This window comes from Rhea pennata, chromosome 4, assembly GCF_028389875.1.
Source record: "Rhea pennata isolate bPtePen1 chromosome 4, bPtePen1.pri, whole genome shotgun sequence".
In the NCBI taxonomy this organism is placed as follows: Eukaryota; Metazoa; Chordata; class Aves; order Rheiformes; family Rheidae; genus Rhea; species Rhea pennata.
In genome coordinates this window covers 48,826,505-48,851,270 of record NC_084666.1, presented here as the reverse complement: position 1 = coordinate 48,851,270, position 24,766 = coordinate 48,826,505, and the positions used below count along the sequence as shown (strand labels likewise).

The 24,766-nt window shown below is 37.5% G+C and overlaps 1 protein-coding gene across 2 annotated transcripts in view; it reads right to left on the bottom strand.

Annotated features, from left to right (window-relative positions):
- The window catches only part of NR3C2 (nuclear receptor subfamily 3 group C member 2), a 222,757-nt gene that overhangs the window by 81,492 nt on the left and 116,499 nt on the right, over nucleotides 1-24,766 (bottom strand). For both annotated transcript variants that reach the window (XM_062573876.1, XM_062573877.1), the window contains exon 3: nucleotides 15,664-15,803. In XM_062573876.1, the coding sequence (XP_062429860.1) occupies nucleotides 15,664-15,803 (140 nt within the window). The remainder of the gene's footprint in view (nucleotides 1-15,663; nucleotides 15,804-24,766) is intronic.

Below are 24,766 nucleotides of genomic sequence, written 5' to 3'. Positions count from 1 at the left end.
ATGGTCCTATGACTCTTGGATTGGATTTTGGCAGCCCCTGGATATATATAATATAGATATATATGCTTCACGTTCTCAGATGAGTTTGCTACTTGTAACTCTTCTCCTGTAAGACCCTTCTAGCCAGAAAGCTGATGAAAGGAAATAACAACATGCAGAGCAAATGATAAAAGCAAAGGAGAGAAAATAAAATCAGAACACACATATTAGCACATGCCAGCACATTCAGTGATAAAAATAGGACAGGACTGAACAAAATAAGTTTGTCTGAGCATGTATCCTTCTCTTACTTTAATTTTTCTTCCTTTCTTAGTTTTAACAAGTTCCTCTGGAAGAAGTTGCCTTCATCTATGGGACGGGAGAAATGTCTGTGGCCTGCTCCATGTCCCTTTCTGGAGGATCAAGGCCCATCTTTTCTCTCTTCCAGGATCTTTGTTTCTGATGTCGGCTGAAATCTTAATTTGTCCCATGTTGAGGTGTCAATACTCAGATTCTAAGGATTTCTTCTTCAGTTGACAGACAATCTTCACTAAGTGAAGCCTCAAAGAAATTCACCAGCATTCAGATTTTGAACCGTGACTACTAGCTCACCTAATATCCCTACCCACATTAATTGACAATGCTTCTTATCTGTCTCCCTCCTGCATCTAACTATGGGAAAAGGAAAGCTTAAGGAAGTAAATCTCTCCAAATGCTGCTCAAATACTCTGCTCTTCTGCTCTGCTGTTGTGTTTTCAACTTCTGGTGCACATCAATATATATGTTTTGCTTGTATTTTTATATCCTTTGCTCTTTCATAGGCTTTCCATGAGTAGTCTTTTATTATTAAACAGTCAGTCAAGGATCTCCTTGTCATATTTCTTCCTCCTCCTCCTCACTGAATAATTAAAAGGGAATAATCAGTAGGCATTCTTTCTAAACTTCTTAGGTAAAAGCAGTTTCCTTCCCAAAATAGAAGTGAAAGAAGAAAAGAGGCACTGTATCCAAGAGCTTTCTCTATTTTCCAACACCCTAATTTATTTTAGGAAGCAGCATGTAATGCTGCTGTATTAAAATATTCACACAATTGTATTTACTGCACATATCTACAGTACTTGACAGACTGCCCACTGCCCTACATTCAGCAGAGTACCTGCATAGTGACAGTGCAGAAGGAGAATATGAAATATCACTTTCAATTTCCAAGGCTCTCTAAAGCACTTAAATGTCTAGAATTCAACTGCTGGACAGTCTGCACCTTCTATTCAAAGTCATTAATCCCCTCTCCCCCCGACAATGAACAACCTAATGCATAGGAGCATGCATTTCATTCAAGAATACGATGCTATCAGTGTAGGGGTATTTACTTACAGTTAATGCTAATAAGACTGCAAGCAGAAGACTAATTTTAAAATAGGTTAGCGTCTTTCATTCATACTTTTTAATTTTATATATAGTTTAGTATGCTAGTGCATTCAACACAAGAAACACTTCTTATTAATTTTCCCAACAGTCCATCATTATCATTCTGTTATACCAGAGAAAATTAGCACCTATTACTAACAAAAATTCAACCAGTATTGTTGGGAGTACAATTTACATGCATGATATGGTTTATAGGCTAACACAAGTCCGTTTGCTAAGTCCATGCAGTAAAATGGATGAATAAATAATTGAATGCTTGGCGCCAAATATATAATTACAGTTAGGAAAAAAAAAAAAAGCACAAATCTGTGAAAATACATACAATAATACAATAATACTTATCTAGAACTAAATATCCTAGACCAAAAAAAAAATCAGAAATAGAATAATAAAGTTGGGCTTTTAAAGTGTTTATAGAAAACTTACATAAATGGCCAAGTTTTGAAAGTATAGAACTCTTTCCCATACTGCTCTTCTTCCCCATAAAAACATTTGCTTTATATTAATTTAAAACTGTTGTCCCAGCTTAGTGAAAACAAAGGCTTAGCACAAAGTACTTGTGCAGAGTATGCAAAAGGTTTGTGAAACTTCAAACTGTAGTTTAAATTGTTCCTGTTAGGAAAAAGGTTCTAGCTCAGTTCTTCGGATTTGTTTCCGCAAAGTATCATACAGTCTCAAAGAAAGTAACATTATCATTTTTAATATCATCCATCATCCTACTCTGCAATAAGCAGAGCTGTTCTGATGTTGCAAGAACTGTTTGCCATATGCTTTTTTCAAACCATAGCTTTCTATCCCGATACAAGAGTTGCATTATTTATGCTACATGTAAAGAAATGAGCAAGTGGGTTTTGCATCAGTAAGTACAAAACATCAGTTCAGTTCTTTCCTATATTACAATGCAACATAAACCAATTTTTAGATAAGTAAAATGAATAGCTGGGTACAAATGAGAAAACTAGTTCTTATGCCTGGTAATAGCCAGAATGAATGCAAATATGCCATGAACAAGAAATGAGTGGAGAGAATTTCATTATTCTGGATACAGTTTTTGGCAAGAATGAGAAAGAATTTCAGGCAAATAGGACAAGATATAGAGATCTGTTTCAAGGGCATTAATGCTGATAGTAATTGCATCTTTTCTGGGAAAAGGGTGTGAAACATTAAAACAGAAGAATTCAAGATATTCTTGTTATCAGAATGGTCAGTAATGCACAAATGACAATGATGTCTTTTATTAGCATCTTGCAAGAACAGTATTAAAAGTTTCACATTCCAATTTTGTTCTAACTCCATGTTATATTGGTTTGCTGTTTTATTTTATGTTATCTTTATATGCTATGTTATGTCTTATGTTTATTTCATGTTGTATTTTTAAATAATGTATATGCCTTTATATTGCAGAGGTTATTTCCAACCTTTATATTGCAGAGGCTATTTCTATTTTGGTAATTTTTTCCCCTGTGACTTTTGTAAGTCAGCCTGCATTCTGTTTTCTAAAATACAACCTTTCCACTTTCTATTTTTTTCTGAGGCATTTATTTAGCCCTTCTGATTTTGTTAGATATTCTTTTCTAGGCAAGAGTCACTAAAAAGTTTCAATACACAGATATTTACTGCCTAAAACAGTAATTCCATTACCACTTTCTCTTATTATTGGCTGCTCATCACCACTAAATAATAATAATTAAAAAAAATACCCTAAAATGTCTACAAGGACTTTTTTTAAAAAATTAAAAAATTAACCTGCTAGGAGACATAGGAGCCACTCTTGACAGGCAGAATATCATTCAGACTTGGCAGTTTTAGTTTTTCCTTCTCTTTCACAACCATGGATTAATTAGCACTGAGAGTCAATGAGAGGTCTAGGCTTGGTCTGGGCAGAAGCCTGAGCTTCATTTACAGCTTATCAGGGTCTGAGGAGAACTGCTGGCTGTTCTTCATCTGCACTCTTTTCCTTTGGTCTTAGTTATTTACTTTTCTACTAATACATATTACATTTCAAAGCCTATCAGCATAAAGCAAAGCGATTTGAGAGAAAAAAAATCTTTGGAGCCAGGGACATTTTCTAAATGACAATCAACTAATTCCAGAGCAGATCATTTTGATTTGAAAAGCAACACAGCACCAGTAGAAAGGAAGGAGAGTGTAATAGCAGAGCTACTAAATAGTGCTGCAAAGGAAAATACTCAGCATCTATCAAAAAAAATTTAAAGCTTCTACCTCAACTACATAATCTTCTTGCCATCAAAATATTTTCAGGTAGGACCACAGATTTTATTTTGTCATAATAATATAGCACAACTGCCAAAGCACAAATATTTTGCACAAAACTATCAAAAAATATATGTGAAATAGTCAAATTGAATGATTTCAACTACTTAAAACTTCTATTTTGACTCAAAATATCCCTGAGATCAGCACTACTAGGAAAGTGCATGATGCCTGGGGCCTCTTGCCAAGGCTGGAGCAGCAGGAGATGGTCTTCTAGCCCACGGGAGGCCTGTGCTCTCTGAGGAACTGTGTCAGCAATGAGGGAGCTGTGGGAGGAGGGCAGCAGGCTGCGCAGCACCCAGGAGGATGAGAAAGAGATCAATCGAATGTTCTCCAAGACCCTGCAGCTTCAAGAGCCCATACGCCAGCTACAATGAAGAAGGGGCAGGCAGAGTCTGTGCCTGAGGTGCCCAGCTCAGCAATGGCTCACAGCAGGTGACTTCCAGCACCAGGATGAAGGCTCCTGCTCCACCTCAAGATTTGCAACCCCCAAACACACTCAGTGCCTTCAACAGCTCTCTCCAGCAAAGCACTCAAGCTGGCTAAACTTGAGCCTTGCAGGAGCACCAAGAGGAACAGAGAGCAACAGTGTTGGAGGCTCCTAGCTGCAGGAAACAGAGGCCTCCATCCACTAAGCTTTAGGGAGGTTTTCTGCTTGCTGGGGGCTTGGATCTGGGATGTTGCGGAGAGGCTGCAAGACTTGTCTGGCCCTCAGACTATTACTCCTGGTGCTCCACATGAGTCTGCTCTTCAGACTACTACGATACTGCCAGGGGAGTCCTGGAAAGTACCAGGTGTGACTATATGGCTCTGGGGGTAGTAATGGCCAACAGCATGGGGGACTAGGTGTCTCCTCAATCCTGCTGGTGAGGAAGAAGGGCTTGAGGAGGAGTGGATAGATCTGCAGGTCAACAGTTAGGTGCACACCTGGTGTTGGCAATGATCTCATCAACATGTATAAATAACTAATGGGCAGATGGAGCCAGCATCTCAGAGGTATCCAGTTACAGGACAAGAGGTAGTGGGCACAAACTGAAATACAAAAATTCCATTTAAATGTAATAAAATAATGTTTTACTACGAGGGTGGTGAAACACTGGAACACATTGCCCACAGAGATTGTGGAGTCCCTCTCTTTGAAGATATTCAAAACACGACTGGATGCAGTCCTGAGTAACCTGCTCAAGTTGACTCTGCTTTGAGCTGGGCAGTTGGACCAGACAATATCCAGAGGTGCCTTCCAGCCTCAGCAATTCTGTTACATGATAATGCTCTCTAATCTAGACAAAGTTAACCCACAGAAAATGGGGTATTCTTTTCATAAATCTATGCCCATTAGCACAGCCATTGAGAGTCCTAAAGGTGAAAAGTGAATAAGGTGCACCTTCCATACTGAACACAAATACTATACACAGTTATAGATGTTACATGAAAAAGCTTGAAGTCTAAGAACATGAAGCTCAGTGCAGCTTCTAAAAAGACAAATGATATTGTGAAATAACTGCAACATATTCTGAAAAGAAACTCTCATACAACTTTGTCAAAATTGTAAATTAGCACATCATAACAACATGCTTCAGTAATCCATACATGGAATTTATACAGCAAAAAGGCTCAAAACTGAAGTATTATTAAACATGTTGAGATATATGGTGTAGACAAAGAGGACAGGAAAGATTAATTTGAGAAACCCTAACATAAACTCTAATATAAGCATCAGCATGTACTGTAGAAGCTGGATTATACCTTTCGAAATTCACTTCAGTCAAATTGTTTAGCACAGTTCTTAAGACCTTGGGGTAAATTGCTACTATTTAGCTGTTAAGTGCTTTAAGTAGCTTTCCCAAGAATGACCTGCCACCATCATTAATATTTTCTATATGGGAGGACCACCTAAGAACCTTGTTTAGGCTGCAATCACCAAATAGCTCAGAAATCGCAGACTTCAGAACACCTAGAGACCTGAATTCTGGCCCTTCAATGTACGAATAGAAGTCTCTAATTACCTTATGCCTTACTTTCCTACCCTCTGTTTCCCCTTGTCAGACCTCTGTTGTGCTGTGTTGCTTTTCAAATCAATTGATCCTGTGGACACACAGTCAAAGGGCCTCCTTTTGTTGCAATTCACCTTCACTTGCTATAGAAAAGGAAACGTACCCAAGTTTGTCAATGGAGGAGACCAAAAAAAGAGAGACGGTCAATGCAGGATGTTGAATGGTGCCATGGAGAACTGGACAGCATCTCCTTCTCCACATGGACTTATTTTATATTATAAGCAAAGAAATCACTAATTATATCCTCCTTGTTTCCTGAATACGCAACCTGAGATCCACAGTTGGATTTGCAGTGGTTTAAGCAATCACAGCTAAAAGTAAATTCAATGGGAATTGCAGTTTAGTACTACATGGGCATAATATGCCAAGTAGTTTTGCCTCCTGAGGTCCTAGGTATCTTAAATAAGGAATCTCAAATCAGTGCATATATTCGGGCTTAATCTGTGTCTTAACTCCCTGATTGTAAAAAAGAGGGGTAATAACCACTCATCTTATCCAGCATTGCAAGGATAACTTAAACAATGTTGATGAAGCACTTAGATGTTACAGCGATGAGCACTGCAGAAAAACTCTATAAGGAATGAATAATTATGTCTTCAGAGCAAGGGGTAAAAGCAGCAATAAAGGCATAGGACTATACCGTAAGCAATGAGAAGAATACAAAGTTTTGAATAGCTGCTTATTAACTGAACACTATCCAATCTGTTCAGTGAACAAGGCAGAGGTCTCATGGAAAAAGTTGCATGTGATCAGGTGATTAAGGCTGAATTAGAAAGCATTACATGTGCTGCAGATGAACAAAGACCATGTAAGGCCACTAGTGTTCATTAGTTTCACATTTAGCTGTGATGTTGCAACCTTAATATTTTTGCAGTGGGTTTTTAAAATGCAAACCAGAGGAGGAGGAGAGAAAAAAAAAAAAAAAAAAAAAAAAAAAAAGCAGCCTCAAGTCCCCAGAAATCCACCACTACGCAGCAAATAGAAACGTGCATACATCAGCAGGAAAAGGTATGGGAGGGCAAAACAATACTATAGTCACACTGACCTCTGAAATGAGGTGAGAAAGTCTGTCAGTGCTGCCTGTGAATTGCCCCAAGAGCAGGACATCAACAGATTTTGCTGCCCAGGGATTACAACATGCAGGAATCCCAAGTTTACTGTAAGTAATCTCATACACTGTCCAGACAACTGTGCAGAGTTTCATTTCCTGCCATCCCCCTGGTTTTGAATCTTCCACTTGCACTCCCAGTTTTCTCAGTCACAACCTTCCTTTTTTTTTTTTTTTTTTTTTTTTCTGCTTTTGTATCATCCTCCAGTGTCCAGACTTATTCTCTAAATCCATTCCTTGACCACTATATGTCTCATCCTGCCTACTAAAGTAGGGGCAAATGCAAGAAAGGCTCCTTGCCCACTGAGGGCCCAGCCTTGCCTGACTCAGCAACCAAAAAGCAGCAAATGCAGAGGAAATTCTTTGCAATCCTCTGCATACAAAATAGCCACCCCAATTATACCTGCAGTAACCCAGTGTATGTGCAATGTTTATTAATGTGCGGGCCACAGTTAGAATAGAATACACATAGGTTGTTGGTCTAGGATTACTTTTTATAAATTCAATTTAGTTTTCCGCTTTGCAGCACAGTTTTCAGGCTTCAGTTACACCTATTCTGTAGACACAACCGCAACTGCAGGTTATGAACACACTATTAAGAAAGTTCATGTAGTGACCACCTCAACAGTTACCCAAGCTGCTGCGTTAACTCTGCAGCCAGGGTTAAGTTTCTGTTACAGCACCAGCAGCACAGGAGCTGGCCAGTTCCAGGAGAACCTGTCCCCTTCCTTGGCATTTGAAGAGACCAGAGCAAAAGACTTGTGTATGCTCGCTTTTTGCATGTCTTGCACACACTAAAGCGCCACATCATGACCACCCTTGAGAAAGATGTGAATGGACTGGCTGCTCCACATGCCCTTTCCTAGTGCCTTCGATCTGGCAACAAGGCACAACAGACTGGACCAAACAATTTTATAGGCTAAAACCAGGTAAATAATGGTAATGATTCTGTCTCGTAGAGCTGTCTCAGAAATTTCCACTCCTTAAGGATAAAGAGCTGTGAGCTTCAACATGGACCATGCCCCACTACAGTCTATAAAAAACCTGACAACTGACATGGGCAAATCTAGACTACAAACCTAGCAAAAGCGTTCACAATCTTCCATAACCTAAAACTGTGCTGCAAAAAAGGCTGAAATCCTGGCTTCTTTTAAGGAAGTGGGAGATCTGCCATTACCTTTTCCCACTCTATTTATATCCAAGATGCTAGCAGATGCCTTGTTCTCTCCATTTTTAACAGACAGATCAGTATAGGCATTTTATTGCATTTTTGCTTTGAAGCTATTTCTCCACCCTCCTATTTAAAGTGGGATTAGTACTTAAAAAAAGGTGTTTTGCTTCTGGCTTTATGTAGCTAGATATTTATTTTGAGGTTTTATCTGTTTAGGAATTTCCTTCAGCCATGACAGTGCAAAATTCCTCATCTCTAACAGTGAAGGTATCCTACAGGATTATTCCCTTTCAGCTGTTAGCTACTTAACTTGAGACTGGAAGCATCTCTTCAGGCTCTAAAAATTTTCTGAACCTTGAGGGAAGTAGAATTTGGCCAAGACCCTATTTTCTGCTAAAAGTGCAAACTATAACAGTGTTTCAATGGACCGGCAAAGTTAGAAAGCAGGTAGATCTAACAGCATTTTATGAAGTGGTATCTCTTAAGAATCAGTATCACAGCTACAAGGAGCTAAAGCATCTAAATATCCTTTATGATAGCCAATCTGCTTTATGTTGCTTAATATAGAGGCTCTTGCATACGTATTTATGTCCAGCTGCAAACTCCAGTATGAATGCTACCTTATGCTGTTACTATTTAAAATTATGTTGGATTAGAGTTGCAAAACAGTAGCGACATTGTGTCAAAGAAGTTAGCGCAATTATACCTCAGTGATGGAAGATTTCTCAATAGCTAGGCTCCCACTTAAGGAAATTATCAGTAAACATGATTTTAGAAAGACTTCATTCTGATGAGCTTTTTTGCCCACTCAAAACAAGGAAAGTCATCACAGGAGACTAAAGATACAGGAGGAAAGTTCTGCCTACCTGAAGAAACACAAACCTCCATGGAAATAAAACAATTAGGGAAAAAAATGGAAGTTCAAGTATGAAGATAAGAAATGTCTGTGGATGTCTTAAATCAGCATACATGTTCACAGGGTCATCCTACCTCTAGTTGATGACAACTCTGACCTACCAGTCTGCCAAAATGTTACCCTTGGGTGAGGAGGGGGTGGAAGGGAACAGAACAACAACAAAAACATGGATCTCAGTTCCCTGCTGTAATATAAGAATGCCAAAACCTCCCTTTTATAAGGATGTAGAAAGTAAACACTTGAAAAGCTGCATGATGCTTGGATTTCTGGTGATGGAAGTCCATAATCTAAGAAAAATTGATTCCACCACTGCATATATTTTCCATTTACTGCAGATTTGCCCGTACAGGATGGATATAACTTACTGATTATTTTATATATGAAACAGTCCAGAAATTAGTATTCATAAAACAAGGAACAAAGGCAAACAAAATAGTGCAGAGGGAAAAGAAGTTGCATGCACACCTCCTAGCATTATGTTATCATTTTTCAAGGCTAGACAGCAGCCTGTATTTGAATTTTCATCCTTGCCTCTCTCTCCAGCAACACCCACATACACAGTAAATAACAGTTATAATCAAAAAAAGTTATGAACACTCGAAAGTTTTAGGGGAAGCAGGTGGGAGGAGAAATTACTAGTGATTTTGGAAAAAAATCTATGTGGATTTCTGGCTTTCCTTGTTGTAAAATATTAGTATTTTTCTTCAAAACATTTCTCCAGCCATTAGCCATCTTGTGGTTCTAGCTGGCACTGCTAAACTTCCTCATTCTTCGCTAGTTATAAAACCAAGACTCCGTATGACCTAGATGGCTCCCAAACCTCCCACCCACCTCCTTTTTGAAACATTACCAGAATGCGCCTGCCCTACCAGTGCTGTATCTGACATTTAACGTATATCCAATATTTATTCTTGAGCTTAAATCATAGCTTGTCATGTAGGCCACATACATCCAGCAGCCACACAGACACCTCTGCCTCCCACTCCACCCTCCCCTGCTTTCAAGTATCCTATTGTAACAGCTGCTCCATCCTTAAGGACGCTTTCCTTTGTGTCACCCTTTTTGCCACCTGCTTTTCCCCCCTCTCCCCTTTTGGGGGGCCCCATTGCAAACATTTCTGGCTCCTTTCTCCAACAACCTCCTGAACTGTGAGCTCTTAGTAACTAAAGCTGATCAGGAGCAGGAAATAATAAAAAACTTCAATTCACTGAGCAGCACTGCCTGTCAGAGTGAAAAAGAGGCAGGCGTTTATGTCTATGAAAGCATGGAAATCTGGTGGCAGCGTCAAATCTACAAAGACAAAATTTTTTAAATTTTATTTTACACCTATTAACCATAGCATATCAAGTAGAGTAGCAGCTGCTGCATGAATTTGACCAGCTCACTTGCCCTCAGCATATCACCCATCTGCTTCCTCTTCACCTAATATTGCTGCTCGATAGGGTGTAAAACAGATTCTTGCAATAGGTCAGGAACAGAGTCAACTTCAAATTCCACACAGAAATTTCTATGAAAACATATGGACATTTATACTGAGTGATGTTGAATTTAGAGGGGTCACGGACCTTATGAAAGTGGATAAAATGAAAATTGCAGCCTGTGATGGAAAAACACTGACTCCATTATAGTGAATGAACAGAGAGTGGAGAGAGCACCATGGAAAAGAATTGTATACATAATTAATTCTTGTAATACAGATCTATAAAATCCATGAGTATACACACCACAAAATAACCGGGAAAACCCTTCTGCAATGTCTCAAGTTCAGTTTCTACAGCATAAAAAACATTCTTTCTTTAAATGACAAAAAAGGGGAGCCTTTTCTCTTCATCAGCAATATTTTATAAAAATTTTAAGTTATGCTAATTAAGCATAGGTATTCTGGCATTTAAATTCTCCTAGCTTGATATTTTTTCCACCCCAATTCAGATAAAAATTTTAGGAGACCCACGAAGAGGCTTTAATTTCCCTTTAATTCCTACTTGGAGATAGAACTTTGGGAAATGTCTTCAGGCAGAGTGCATGGAAAAGCTATAGTAGGATTATCTGCTTCTGAAAAAAACATTAAGCTGGGTATACCACTTCCCCTCTTGTGGTGCCTTCTGGAAAGAGAGACAACAGAGTACTTCCGAAAAAAGAGCATCTGTGGGATACTGTCTGCATCTAACCCACTGTTAAATGGCTGCATAGTGCCTTTGCTTACCAAAGAATTGAATTTATTTACTAGTGAATTTTGAAGCTGGCAGCAGTTTGCAATTCTTTGTGCTAACATGACTCTCTAGCAGGCTACAGGCTCACGTTGGTTACAGCAAGATTAGCCTCGGCAGCTCGCACAGCGGCATCAGAGCTACCCTGTGCAACTGGAGCCTCTGGACCTTGCAGCCCAGGTTATTTTATTCCTACGTTCTCAAAGTGGTCTGGCATGATGACAGATGAAGAATGCCACTTCTCTTCCGTAACCCTAGCTTTGAGGCAAGTGTGGTTCTCACAGCTGTGCACAGTCTTTACAGATTGCTACACAACAAATTTCACCCTTTCCACTATTCAAGGGAAGTCTTGGGTAACCTGCTGCTCAAACATTCAGCAGAGGTACAATTTCTTTGTTACTGTCCTGCTCACGGGGGTGCATATGACTTATTTCATATATTCAGGAGGCCATTCAAATAAGATGGTATCAGATTAAACTTTGAAAGAACTTCCTTCAGCCAAATTTCCCCCTACTTTGAACAGACAAATAACAGAAGTTCAAGTAAAAAAGAAATGCAACCCTAGAACCTCCTTCTGTGACTATGTTTCTACTTCACAGGCAGAAAGAGACCTACATTTCTGATATAAAATAACAGAACTAGCCTTAATGCAAATCCTGTGAAGCAGAAATCAACAACAAAATCCGAAATTTATTGAACATCACTTCTTTCTATTTAAAGAAAGTAAGGACAAGCTTCAGTATAACTAATAATGTCATAAACTGTTAATTTCTCAATTTTAAGTAGCCAGAAATCTCCCAGCAAATATGCAAATCAACTGGAAGACAACAGTCATTTTGCTGTAGCCTTTAGCACCATTTGGAGATGACAACATGCCTTCCTCTTTTCCTACATTCAGCCCAAAAGAACAGTAAAAGATTAACTTCAGAGATTTAAAATGCAATATAATTTTCATTTAGGACAGATTACTTCATGCTTCTCTGGAACCTGAACAAATGAAGAATAAAAATGCAAAGCATACACAAGAACAGCTGCAAATCCTGACTTCAAGCCTTTACTCTCCTTAGAGAAAGCTGGTTCAGAGTAGAGAAAATTAGACTGGCTTTAGTTTCCTCATAGTACAGTACCTTTTCAACATATGACTCCACTACTTAGCATAAACTAAGTGGAAATAATTTTATGAAGGACAATGTCTGTAATTCAGAAAGCTATACAATATTCTTATTCCAGGGGCAAAAAGTTATAAACCTTGGAAATTTCAAAATCAAATTATCTTTTTCGAAAATCAGAATTAGTGCACTGAAATGTCTCTTAACTCTTACAGTATGCATTTATCAACAGCTATGTGGTTAAAGGACTTCAATATTCACAAGGCAGATTGAACTTATTTTAATGGAACAGTCAAATTTTTTCACACTAGACTCCTGTTCATCAACTCACTTCAGCAAAAAGTTCAAGTTCATTTGATACCAAAATTTTGCACTTCCATAATTTACATCCCTGTAATGAATTCTGTCTGAATTACGTAAAATTGTGAGCAGTGAACCCATTTTAATACTTTTTTGCCTAAAAATCTCCTGGTCTTAAATTCAATACATTTTTGCAAGTCTAGAAAAATAGGATCCATTGCGAACACGATTCACAGATTTAGAATTTGAAAATAAAAGCTTTAATCTCTTTGTTGTTGTAGATTTTTTTTGTTTTGTTTCTAAATTTCAACACAATTGTCCTTTCCTGTTATAACCTGGCCGTTTTACAGTAGTTCAGAGGAACATAAAGCAATTAGTACACACAAGCCGCTCAAAGCGGACTCACGGCAGGTTAGCAATTCTAGCCGAGAGCAGAACGACTGGGTGGCACGTAACGTTCCCTTTTTCCACATCTACCTCACTCGCATTTGTTTCCATGCTTTTTGACACCACTGGCATCTACCCTCCCTTGTTCTCCCACGTGAACACCAGTTGCTCTCTCCCATGATTTCCATCCCACCGAACCTTTTGAAGGCCTACCAGTATATAATTTTTAAACTAAAATAAATAAAACCTTCATTTAGACACATGATGAAGAAAAAGGCTCCTCCCCTTCAGGGAGGAGAGTTACTACATTCAAAAAGGCATGAAATTTAGCTTTCATTTTGATAAAAACTGGAGATGGAGGCCACTCTTGAAAGAGTACGATTTCCTCATTCCTTTAACTTTTTCTTGCTAGTATGTTACAGCTTACTTTTATGCTCAACTTTATGACTTGTGGAATCCCACAAGAACCTTTAAAAAGATCACAAAAAACATAGGAAGATTGAAGCCAAAATTCAAAATTTTACTGAAATCTATCAAGCCCTATTCTACTAACACTGAAAAAGTCATGCAAAAAGAAACATTTCTAAATAATTTGATGATTTGATATATAACATTTATATATTGAAACGTATACAAAGATATAGAGAAGTGGTGCCAAACTTGCACTATTTGTGTAACAACAACACAACTGGCAGCATCAACAGCTCACAGCCACATGCATATCGAGCAGCTATCTAGGCAGTGTTCATATACCACAGATTGGAACCCATATATGAATATAATAGTTCTAAAAATGCATTTTATACCAATTTAATCTTCAATTATTAGGGAAAACAGAATTGTTGGAGGGGCAGGGGAGCTTTTTGTTAACTGGCAAATTTTCAGTAATTACTGATAACAACTACATTTTTAGATAGATTTTTATGCCTGATTACAAAGTAATCCTCTCTTAATAATTTTGGATTCTGAGATGTCAAAACTTAATCTTAGTGCTTTGTTATCTCCCACTTGGAATCCTCCAAAATTTTTCATAAATTTCTGTAAAGTAAGATATAGATATCTATCAAATTACCTCAGAAAGAACAGAAAACATGAGAAAGAAGGAAAATACGGAGAAATAGGACCTTGAAAGTACAGTGACTTAAGACTGGGAAGAAAACCCTTAGAAGGCAGGGAAGGAGGAAGAAATCTAACTAAAGGTGCTATCACCTCACACAGTATGAGTGTAAGTGTGCTAAGAAAACCAACCAGATAAATCAAAACAGAACAAACAAAAAATCTTTCATCATGCATATTTTATAGCCAAGACCAACCTAGACCCGTCTGTCCTAATGCCCATCCATCAAGATTTTGGGTGGAGACACAAGGAGGAAATCAGTAAAACTAAATCAAGTTTTCCAGTTCACAGAATACATTAAGTCACCAAAAAATTAAGCCAAAAGTTAGGGAATGAGAGCATCAAGGTTAGCTACTGCACAACAGTTAGAGAAAATGCTTTCAAAAGGAGGGAACCTTTTCCATGCCTGTACAACCTTGTGAAGTTTATTTCAATTAGTTTGACACTTTTTGAGGACAGATGGATAGATATTACATGAGGACTTGATGCAGTGTATCCCCAAGTCCTCCAGGTCTACTTTACAGAGCGATAAATCCCAATTGCTATTAGTAGCAGATTTAAAGGCCACAGAAGAAATTAATCACATCATGCACAGCATCTCTCTTCTCAGAGCACAAGCTGGACACCACATTAAGAACCTGTTTTCTTCCTTCCAGGTTTTTTCTTCATCAAAATAAATGAATAAATATAGTCCCCTTCATTGGTAGTTTATAAGAACATCTCAACAGCAAAGATGTCAAAAAGCCATACAGTATTTATGTAAATAGTATTTATGTAAAGAGTACTTATACCCTTTACATACCATGAACTTTCAATCACGTATTAAAAATTTATTTGCATCACTCGAAAAAGTTGCTTACAAAGTCTCTAAAGGTAAAACATTTTCTTTTACCTTAACACCCCAAGTCTAGCTATGCCATAACTAACATAGAATAGAAAGATGTCAGCTAAGCTCATGTGTCATCACTTGTGTAACGACAAAGCTGTTAAAATACAAAGTTTTAGTCCTTAATGAAGGAGTAGAGCATCGTGATCTCTAAGAAAGGCACGATGATCAATTCCTGCTTCCTTACCAATCCACTGCAGTACCATAAAGCCACTTTTGCAAAAGATAAACAGACGAATAAATGAGTCCAAAGCACCAGAGATGCACACAGGAAGATAACTAACTTGAGCAAATCGTGCTCCCATAAAACACTGTCAAAGCATGATGAGACATCCCTATTCATCCTCTGGTATAGCAGAGGCAGGAGTATGTCTGCGTCAATTATATTCACACTCAGTAGAAATTTTTCAAAGTCACAGATTGGGAGTAAAGGAGCAGAATCTTCATTAAGTAGTGCATAAAGTGAAACAATATATCATTTTAAAAAGGTACACATTAGAAAACATCATATCATATTCTACATTTGTAATACCACATGTAATTGGAGTCCATTCAATAAATACTCTTGTTTCATATTAATGACAGAACTTTATCAACAAGAGAAAACCTATAGGAAAATGTGTGTGTGTGGGGGGGGGGGGGGGGGGTGTAAAAAAAAATCTCTAGGCACATATTTTGTTTTTGTATACTTGTATAATATATGTATATATATATATATTTTTTTTTTTACCTTCTACTGCTCTCTTGAAGAAAACTTTACAGCTGCCACATGTAACTACCCCATAATGGCATCCAGATGCCTCATCTCCGCACACCAAACACACTTTGGAAGGTCTTGAAGATCCAGTTGATACACTTCTCAGTGAAGAACTAGAGGGAAAAGCAAACAAACAAAAACATAAAACAGTTATGACTATTTCAAATCACACCTGCCATAATGCAAAGTATTTACAACAGGTATATTGCTCAGAGTACTTAACAAATAGGAAATCACAACTCTTTCTGGCAATGTCTGGTTGAACACATGAATGCTTTAATTAGTAAATTAGTTTGTTTTAAAACATCCATAGTCTATCAATGTTAACGTGAGAAGTTACCACAAGGGCAGATGACTAAAATTGGAAACAAAGAAGAAAAATAAATGTTTGTCAATGTCCATATAACTTCAAATTTTCTTTTCTTTTTTAAACTTTTTTATTTATTTTTCTTTTAAGTCTTTATAGTTAAAGCGTAGCCATAATAAAACTGCTAAGACAATTTTACAGAACAGTGCAGTGAGGTGGTATGCACTCTCTTGTTTGCATTCTGGCTTACTGCAACGGTCCTTGAGCTTGTATCTAATATTTCTGTAATCAAACAGGTTACATTCTGAGGTAGTTCTGAAGCATTTTTACATTCTACAAGCATATAATATCTTTGTATAGTACCACAGGTGCCAGAAAAGAAGGGTCGGAGGTTTGGAAAACAGTTTTACAGACTGATGCATCTTGCAAACCCAGCTTGAACTATGTACCACATTGTTAAAACAGGGGGTATTCTTGTTGTTGGGTTTTTAACCATGACCCTCCAAAGATATCTTTAGGAAATATTTTCCACTGACAGCTCTAAAAGACAGTGCTCTTCAAACACAACTCACATTTCGTGATGCAGTGAGTCTCCTCCCTCCCTCCTTCCCTGGGGAACTGGAAACGCCACCCTAATAAAATCTGCATGCTCAGAGAAATGTGCCAGATTAAAGGAGAAGAAAGCTTTGTGTCCCCTCTCACGCCTCGGAAAGGCTGGGGGGGTCTTTCCTTCAGTCTAGTCGCTCTTCTCCTGGCAAGTATGACCTCTTGCATTTCTTCACATATTGAATGATGTCAAACAATTACAAAAACAACCCCAAAAAATTTTACATCAGTAGTGAAATAATTTGATAGTTCACACTGCAGTTCACAGAGTATTTGTCAGTCAGTCACTGGAAAAAGTTCACAGGTAGTCTTGATTCAAACATAGATAACCAGCTTGCTTAGGAAATTTCAAGTCTGCACACACTGCCTTTTTTCATTTTATATTTTCCTTTAAAGAGCTATACAGAGGTCAAATGATTTATCCAGAGGCATAGAACAAATGTCACTCTAGATCAAGGACCACAAGTCTGCTGGCTTGCAGCTTTACTGTAACATCCAAAGGAAATGGCTTTTAAAAAATGGCATTACCATATCAACCAAAACGTTCAAAAGAGTACTTCTTGTCTGTTCTCTAGTCCGTTAGATTTACTAGTTTTATTCCTTACACTATTTATACTTTAATTACTTAACATAACACTCCTTGATAATTGCTAGGTGATGGCATTAGCTCATCTATTAGAGAGACAAAGGAAAGCCTCACCAAATACATGTTAGAAAAAGGTTTTATTTGCTCAAGTCACAGTCATATCTGGGCACACTGTATTAATATCTCTGTAAAGAAAGGTAGGTGCCTAAAGATTTATCAGAACTACTTGTTCAGTGTTATATTTTAGCTTTACATTTTGATTTGTTTAGGCTAAGAAAGGGAAATGGGTAAAAAACCCTTTTTCCCCTTCAACAGTGTTCTTATTACGTGGAAAAAACTCTCTCATTCAAGCAAAATTCTTCAAGAGGTGTCTGCTTTCTCGAGAAAATGTCAATAGCTCAGAAAGCTAACTCCTTCAAAACGAGGGTTTTTTGTGTTTTTCACTGCAAACAGCAATCATTTGCCTGAAAAATTAAACATTTCAATTCTGACATACCACTGCAATGTCTTGAGGCATTTGTAATTTTGATGCTGCATGTTCCCATTTCTTCCTAAAACCAGTAAAAATTTTCCTACCACATGACTACTATAATGCATAGTCTTTCTATCCTGAAAAAATCCATGTATTTTTTTTTGTTCTTTTTATAACTAAAGAAAGGTATTTCAGCAAGGGAGCTCTTCCTATGGAGAAATGGAAGGTTCCAGGATATCACAGTAACATTTTAAAATAAATATATACACATGTATATATGTGTGTACATGCACATATGCACATGCAAATATTTATTATTTTTAGTTGCAAACAAATTGTCACATAACATTCGCAGAAGGCGGGGAGCATTTTTTTTTTTCAATAGAAGTTATCCTTTAACATTCTTCAGAATTATTAGTTAAAAAAAAAAAAAACAGTGAAGACAAATTGAGACAATAGCTGCTCCATGACCGTCGTTCATTGCCTGCCTAGGACATTATCTATAGCATATTCCATACAGGACTTATCTAGATGAAGGGCTTGAATACAGCTGAGAGATACAGGTACAGTCTCAATACAAAGCATATATTCAACTATTCAGCAACAGCATCACAGCTGGATGCCTAATATTCTGGAGTAAAATGCAATTTACTTCCACATGCCCTTTTAATCAGTTCAAAAGCTAAATAGGTTATAATACAGATGAGGTATTTTTATTCTAAAAGGACTTAATAGATATGACACATAATAGATAAAAACTAGACACCAGATTCAGTAGATTACAGCAAGTATATACCTTAATTTAGTTTTAGTTCTTTCTTTGTAGCTCAGTTTGACTCTCAGCATCGAGGTGAAAAGTTTTCTCTTTTGAAAAACATAACAGTTGGTTTAAGTAAGAACCAATACCATAAACAAAGATCAAAATCTTTAAAATTGATTTCTTGGACAGTAGTTAGGCTACTGCCAGATGTGCACTTGAATGACACCCTAAATCATATGACATCTACAGGGCAGCAGGATTGAGACTTTTAATCTTCAATCAAGCGAAAACACTGCTATAGGCCAAATTAATGACTGACAAGTATTGCTCAGACACTTAACAGTTTCAAAACAGCAAATTGTGCCACCTGTAATAAAAATAGGTAAAAAAATGTTTGTGCAGAGCTACCTAGTTCTCAGCTCAAAGACCCATTCATCAGGAGTATCAGATGAACTTTTTTCCTGCCAAAACTCACTGCCCACATAGCTGAGAGCCTGCCCATCTACAATCTTACAAATTTGTTATTCTACTAATATATGAGAAATGTTACAATAGTTTGCAATTCCTATCGGCACTCAGTAAAAAAACAGTTGCAATGTCAGAACTGGCGCATCAAAATAGGGCTGTATTCACTTGTTAGAAGGAAAGAATTGCATGTGCCTCATCTATTGCACGGGAGGACAGGTAGTATGTTTATCAGGCTTAAGAAATCACAAACATTTCCAACCCTCAAAATAAGTAAAATAATTGACATGTACTTTACTTAAAAGAAATTAAAATAAAATAAAAAGGACCAATAATCTAGGATCAACACTCAAGTAAAAAATGGAAAATTTTCTTCTAACACTATTCCTGAACTTTCAGGCAATGGACTACTTCTGATCCCCAAAATACCTTGTTATCAGCAATCTACCCTTATTAGAAACTCCTAACTGAAAAAATAACAAAGGAGATATGGTGCCATAGCTCATCTGTGTGTGTCATCACTGCTTTCAGATACCAATGGTTTCTACAGTTTGATTTATACCTCTACCATTGTATTTCTAACCTAAAAAAAAAAATTGTACAAGTACAAGAAATCCAAGAGAACATAGATGTTTTATAACAACAATTTTGCAAAAAAAGGTCAGAGTTTAATGATGTCAAATGAATACTCTAAATGATTTGTAAAATGGCTGCTTAGATGGCTCCACCAGCATTTGTCACGTTGTAGTGGATGTGATTAGGAATAAGCTTGATCACTATCTTCAACAGTGCAAATGCTGGCAGTTAATTACTGACCTTGACTAGCCATTGCCATCAAGCCCATTTGCATCTTTGCAAGTTGCCTTTAGTAACAGTTATATGGAGAATTAATTGGAAATAACAAATTCTGTAAAGAAGAGTCAATAAAACCACAGATAATCCAGCATTTTAAAAGCTGACACTGATTATATAAGCTATTATCCTTTTGAAGGCAGATGTCATACAGAAGCAAAGTTTGAACAAACCTCTCTGCTCTGATGATAAAACCAGAGAAGCACAAGCCACAGCGAACCCAATGAACCCCAAACCGATTTGTTCCAAGTGCTTTTATTATTATTAGAACTAAATAAGTCCTGTTCAATTCCACATACATTGACTTCTCCTTTTGATATAGGAATTTTCTCATTATAAAATAAGTAGAAGAAACCCACATATACCTAAATAAAACAAAAATAAAACAAAACCAAAAAGAACGCAAGATCAGCATCACATTTTCACCATATTCAGAAAGCTTTAAGAGGAAGAAAATTAGCAGATTCAAGATGTACAAGCCTGCCAGCAGGCTTTTTTCTAGCTCATCATCTCATTTCTTAATAGCTGTAAGCTCCAGATCAGCTTCTTGGGAAAGCCCCCGGTCATGGATGGAGCTCTTCCAAGGGCTGGCACCTGACCACGTCCCAGTTGACTCTGAAACACGCACAGATACCGAATCGAACCCTCCTGTGGTCCAAAGCAACAACCGCGTACTGGATTTCAGCGGTACTTCAAAACCTGTGACCCGGCCGGTCTGGCTGAGCCTAGGGCCAGAGCCTGGGTCCTGCTCAGGCCCCTGAGGGAAGCCTGAGGGTGAGGGGGGCCCGGGGCCACCCTCGGTGCCTGGGAGCATTTAGGAAGTTACATTACATTTAGGAAATGTTATACTGGTCAAAATAAGTTGTCCAACAGATTATTTGACCACCACATGGAGATCTTTGTCACAGTCTCTATCAGTGGCATTTACCATTTCCTAATACCGGTTTCATCTTGTGTAGCCTGATTCTCTTAAAAAGTTTCAGTGCGGGAATGTAGCCTGGTTCTCTTCTGCAACTACTCGAGTAAAGCAGATTAGCAGACTGGAAAATGGTATTTCTTAAATGTCAGACTGTATAAACCAATCTTCTTGTCAGCGGACCAAGAAAGCACAGAGGAGTAAAAGCAGAGATGAAATAATCAGATTTTAGGAAGAGAAAGCAGTCACATGGGACTTCTACAAATGCCGAGTTAAAGGAGAAACACAGAAACCAAACAAACCCCTGAGCCTCAGCAACAAAACTCCTGCATGCAGGCAGAGCAACGCCGACCCTCTAACTTTGGTAGCGAGGCATACAAGCTGCCAAGTAACCTAGCTGCAAATTCTGCTGACTAGGTTTCTCTGGGCCTTATCCTACTATGCCTACTAAGGAGACTGACATTGCAGAAATGGCTACGTTACTTTGGATAAAAAAAAAAAATAAAATAAAAAAAGCCAAGAAATTTTTTAAGGCTCAGAAGTCATTTACAGCAACAAGATCTGGATGTTTTAGGGAAACTAAGTGTATATTTCAGTGCTTACACCAAGTGTAAGACCTCAAATAGTGTATGCTTACTCTGGTATCTGGAGTACTGTAACAGCTCATAAGTAATAGGAGTGGTTAGGGAAAGATTTAAATTTTTTTGAATGATTTCCATCTACTAGAATCATAAAAGGTAACAAAAATGTCCATTGAAATTATATTTTTCCATTCATCTGAAATGTTCAGGAAATTCAATTAAGGAAGAACGACCTCCCAGAAACCGGCATCTTCTGGCCCTAAAAAGCAACTATTTTTGAAGCCTCCCTAACTTTAGGATCTTGATGCTCCTAATTGGACAGCTTTGTTTGTTTGTTTTGTTTTAGGTAATGCTGAAGAACTCATGCAATCGCTGCTGCTGGATGCGATTTAAAAATGGGTCAGTATCTCACCAGAATGAACTACTTCTACTGTCTATAACTTTGAAGGTCTATTTTTAAGAAAGTGGAAAAAAATAAAACACAGTAGTTTTTATACTACATTTAATTTATTAACAGTCTCAAGTTTTCTTTCTAATCACAGATTTCTTTTGGAAAACCAAAATTTTCTGTTGTTTGAACAGACATTGCAACTCTATTACAAAAATATAGCTTACAAAATTAATCTAGTATTTATGCTTTTTTCTTTTAAGAAATGCTTACTAAGATGAAACATGAAAATCAGAGGAAAGCATAGTCAGTTAGAAGAGAGTAAACTATGAAATGATATGATTTCTTTCCTCAGCAACTCCAGCTGTCACATTTAATTACTTTATTTAGCAATGCCTACAGGTCACATATCCCACTTTCATACCTGGATCTTAATTATGTTAACAAATGAGCTCTAATGAACACTTATAACAGAAAAGGCCCTGCCCTTTCTTCCCCTCCCCCCCCCCAATTTCTAAATAGTCATTTGGGATTTAAAAAACATACTTAAATTGCAGTATTTATTCAAGAGATTGAAACTGATGTCACCAGTGAATAGGCTCCTGTAGTTAGATTAATCTTAAGACATATGTTGAGTTTTAGAAAAAGAAGCAAATGTACTAAGCTCCTCCAATTTCCATTTACCTTAGTGGATGGGGACAGGACCCAGCATGTTCCTCAGTCCAGCTCTAAGCCTTGACTTTTCCTTCACCCTTCTCTGCTGAAATCTTTTGGTAGTAATTATAGTTGGCTATCCAAATTTTACCTTCAAATAATGTGTTGACTGTAGAAAAGTATAAACTTGTGTAAATAAATGTGTGTTCTGGTGAACTGAACCTGAGCAGCAGTTATATCTTAGAGAAGTAAATGAACTTTTTACCCACTGATCTGCTGATCAGAGACACTCTGAAGCATAACGTGCCCCAAAACATTACCCTGAAATACACGTTTCCTCTAACTTCTGACTACTGTCACAATGCAGCAAGATCCAACTCCCCAGGGTAACAATATTTACTTGTTCTGCAATTTTTTAAATACACAAATACAGTTATCTGTTCACATGAAATAGTTAACCTAGACAAGGAGTTTACTATTATGAGCAAAACTCCAACTTGGGAAGCCACAGGACAACATGAAACCTAACAGGACATTTGTTTTGACTTTTAATATTTGGTCCACTTATAGAATTAGTGCAGTTTAAATGCATGCAATGTTCATATTTGCTCTGTTGATTATAAATTGCAATGCATTGTATAGCAAGATAAGGCAGGAACAGTTTATCTGCAAAATGATTTAGTTAATTATTGCAAGTGGGGGGGATTCATTTAACTCTTTCTTTTCCTCTACCCTCTCACCCACTGTGACTGATGGAAAAGACTAACAGAAAAATGACTCAGGTTTGGAAACCCCATTTTTCATAGCACCATCTCACCTTTCACCACTGAAACTCTGTTCATTCTTTTATGAGAGTGCAATAGTGTTTACTTGGTGACGTTTTGCTGCTTTCTTGGTCAGCAATTTTTAAAACTGCATAAAATGCAATGATTCAAGTGAGTTTCACCCGCTGATGCTTGCACCACTGGAAAAATAACTATCGTAAGGAATTACAGGCAAGACAAAACTGCACGACTGTTTTGCTCTACTGTTGTGAGCTTCCAAGATAATGAAAAATTCAGTAAGCAAGAATAAAAAAAAGAAAACCTCAGAAATCAAACACAGAAATGCTACCTGTATTAAGAACATCTCTCTCTCAAAAAAAAAAAAAAAAAAAGAAAAAAAAAAAGGAAAAGAAGAAGAAGAAAGAAGCCTTTTTGAAATCAAAATCCATTACTTTTTCATGTTCTTCTTTCAGAGTCTAACCAAGCAATTCCTACAAATACAGCACTTCTTTTGCTCGGAATCCTTCTTACATGAAACCCTTCGCACAGCACCCTCAAACGACATTAAAAGGCCAGAGCATTGATCGCTTTCAACCTAAAGAAACGTGGTTCTGTCGCCAAGACATCTACTTGGTGTGTCTGCCAAAGGCCCCTCAGTATACATCCCCAAAGATTACCTATATGAGAAATACTAGTTTAAGATAGGAACAGCTTAACCTAGTTGTATTTAATGACTAATTACAAAAACTCTTTGCCTTTGGAGTGCATGATATGCTTTTGGACAAAGCCACCGCACCATTAAGGCCCTAACCAAGCAACACAATAAGTTTACAAGAGATTTGAATTCAAATAAAAGGAAATTTTTAAATACTTCTGAACAGCAAAAAGTAAACTCAACTGCCACCCCAGTCTACTCGGGATTAAAACACCACAATAGAAAAACCTCCAGAGCAACCATGAAACCATAGGGAAAAAATGCACCGAAGCACAAAAAAGGTTACCATGGGAACAAAGGCTATTTTCCAACTTGTCAAATAAAAGCCCCAGTATGGCAAACCTTTACTCATAAAAGCAATCCCACAGACTTCTAAAGACAACACGTATAATTATTGCTTGAGCTGAAAGAATCTAATGGGGGTGAGGGGAAAGGATATTTTTTTTCCTTTCCAACTTCCTTTTGCCCTCACAACCAACAAGGCAACACCAGTATGTATGTTGAAAGCATATTAGCACAATAGTACCACTGTATGGTATATTGTAATTCCACATACGATCCAGAAAAAGAGGCAGAAAGGTCTGCACAACCTTCTCAACTGTGTAAGCAAGATCTAGGCAAAATGAAACGCAACAGACATCTTACAGCATCATTTATTACGAGGCAACGACACAGAATTAAGTAATAGTGCTCTGGCCCATAACCATGAGAAGTTCTTAATCCCAACAGATTTTACTTACCTCCTAATGCGCAATGAGTTTTACATATATTTGTAAAAGGAAGGTTGGGAAAAAAAATAATCTTCTAAAGACAATCTTACTAATCAAAAGGTAATAATCTTTAATAAGGTCAGGCGCAGTGCTTTCTGTTTTACTGAAAAGTATCCAGTTTAGCATTTGTTTCAGACAAGTAAAAGCAGATCTCCAACTTTACCACAATCTCTGATTAACAGGTGTTTTAAAAGGCAAACAGTCATATTATTTTGAAATATCATCTGAGACTTCTAAAAA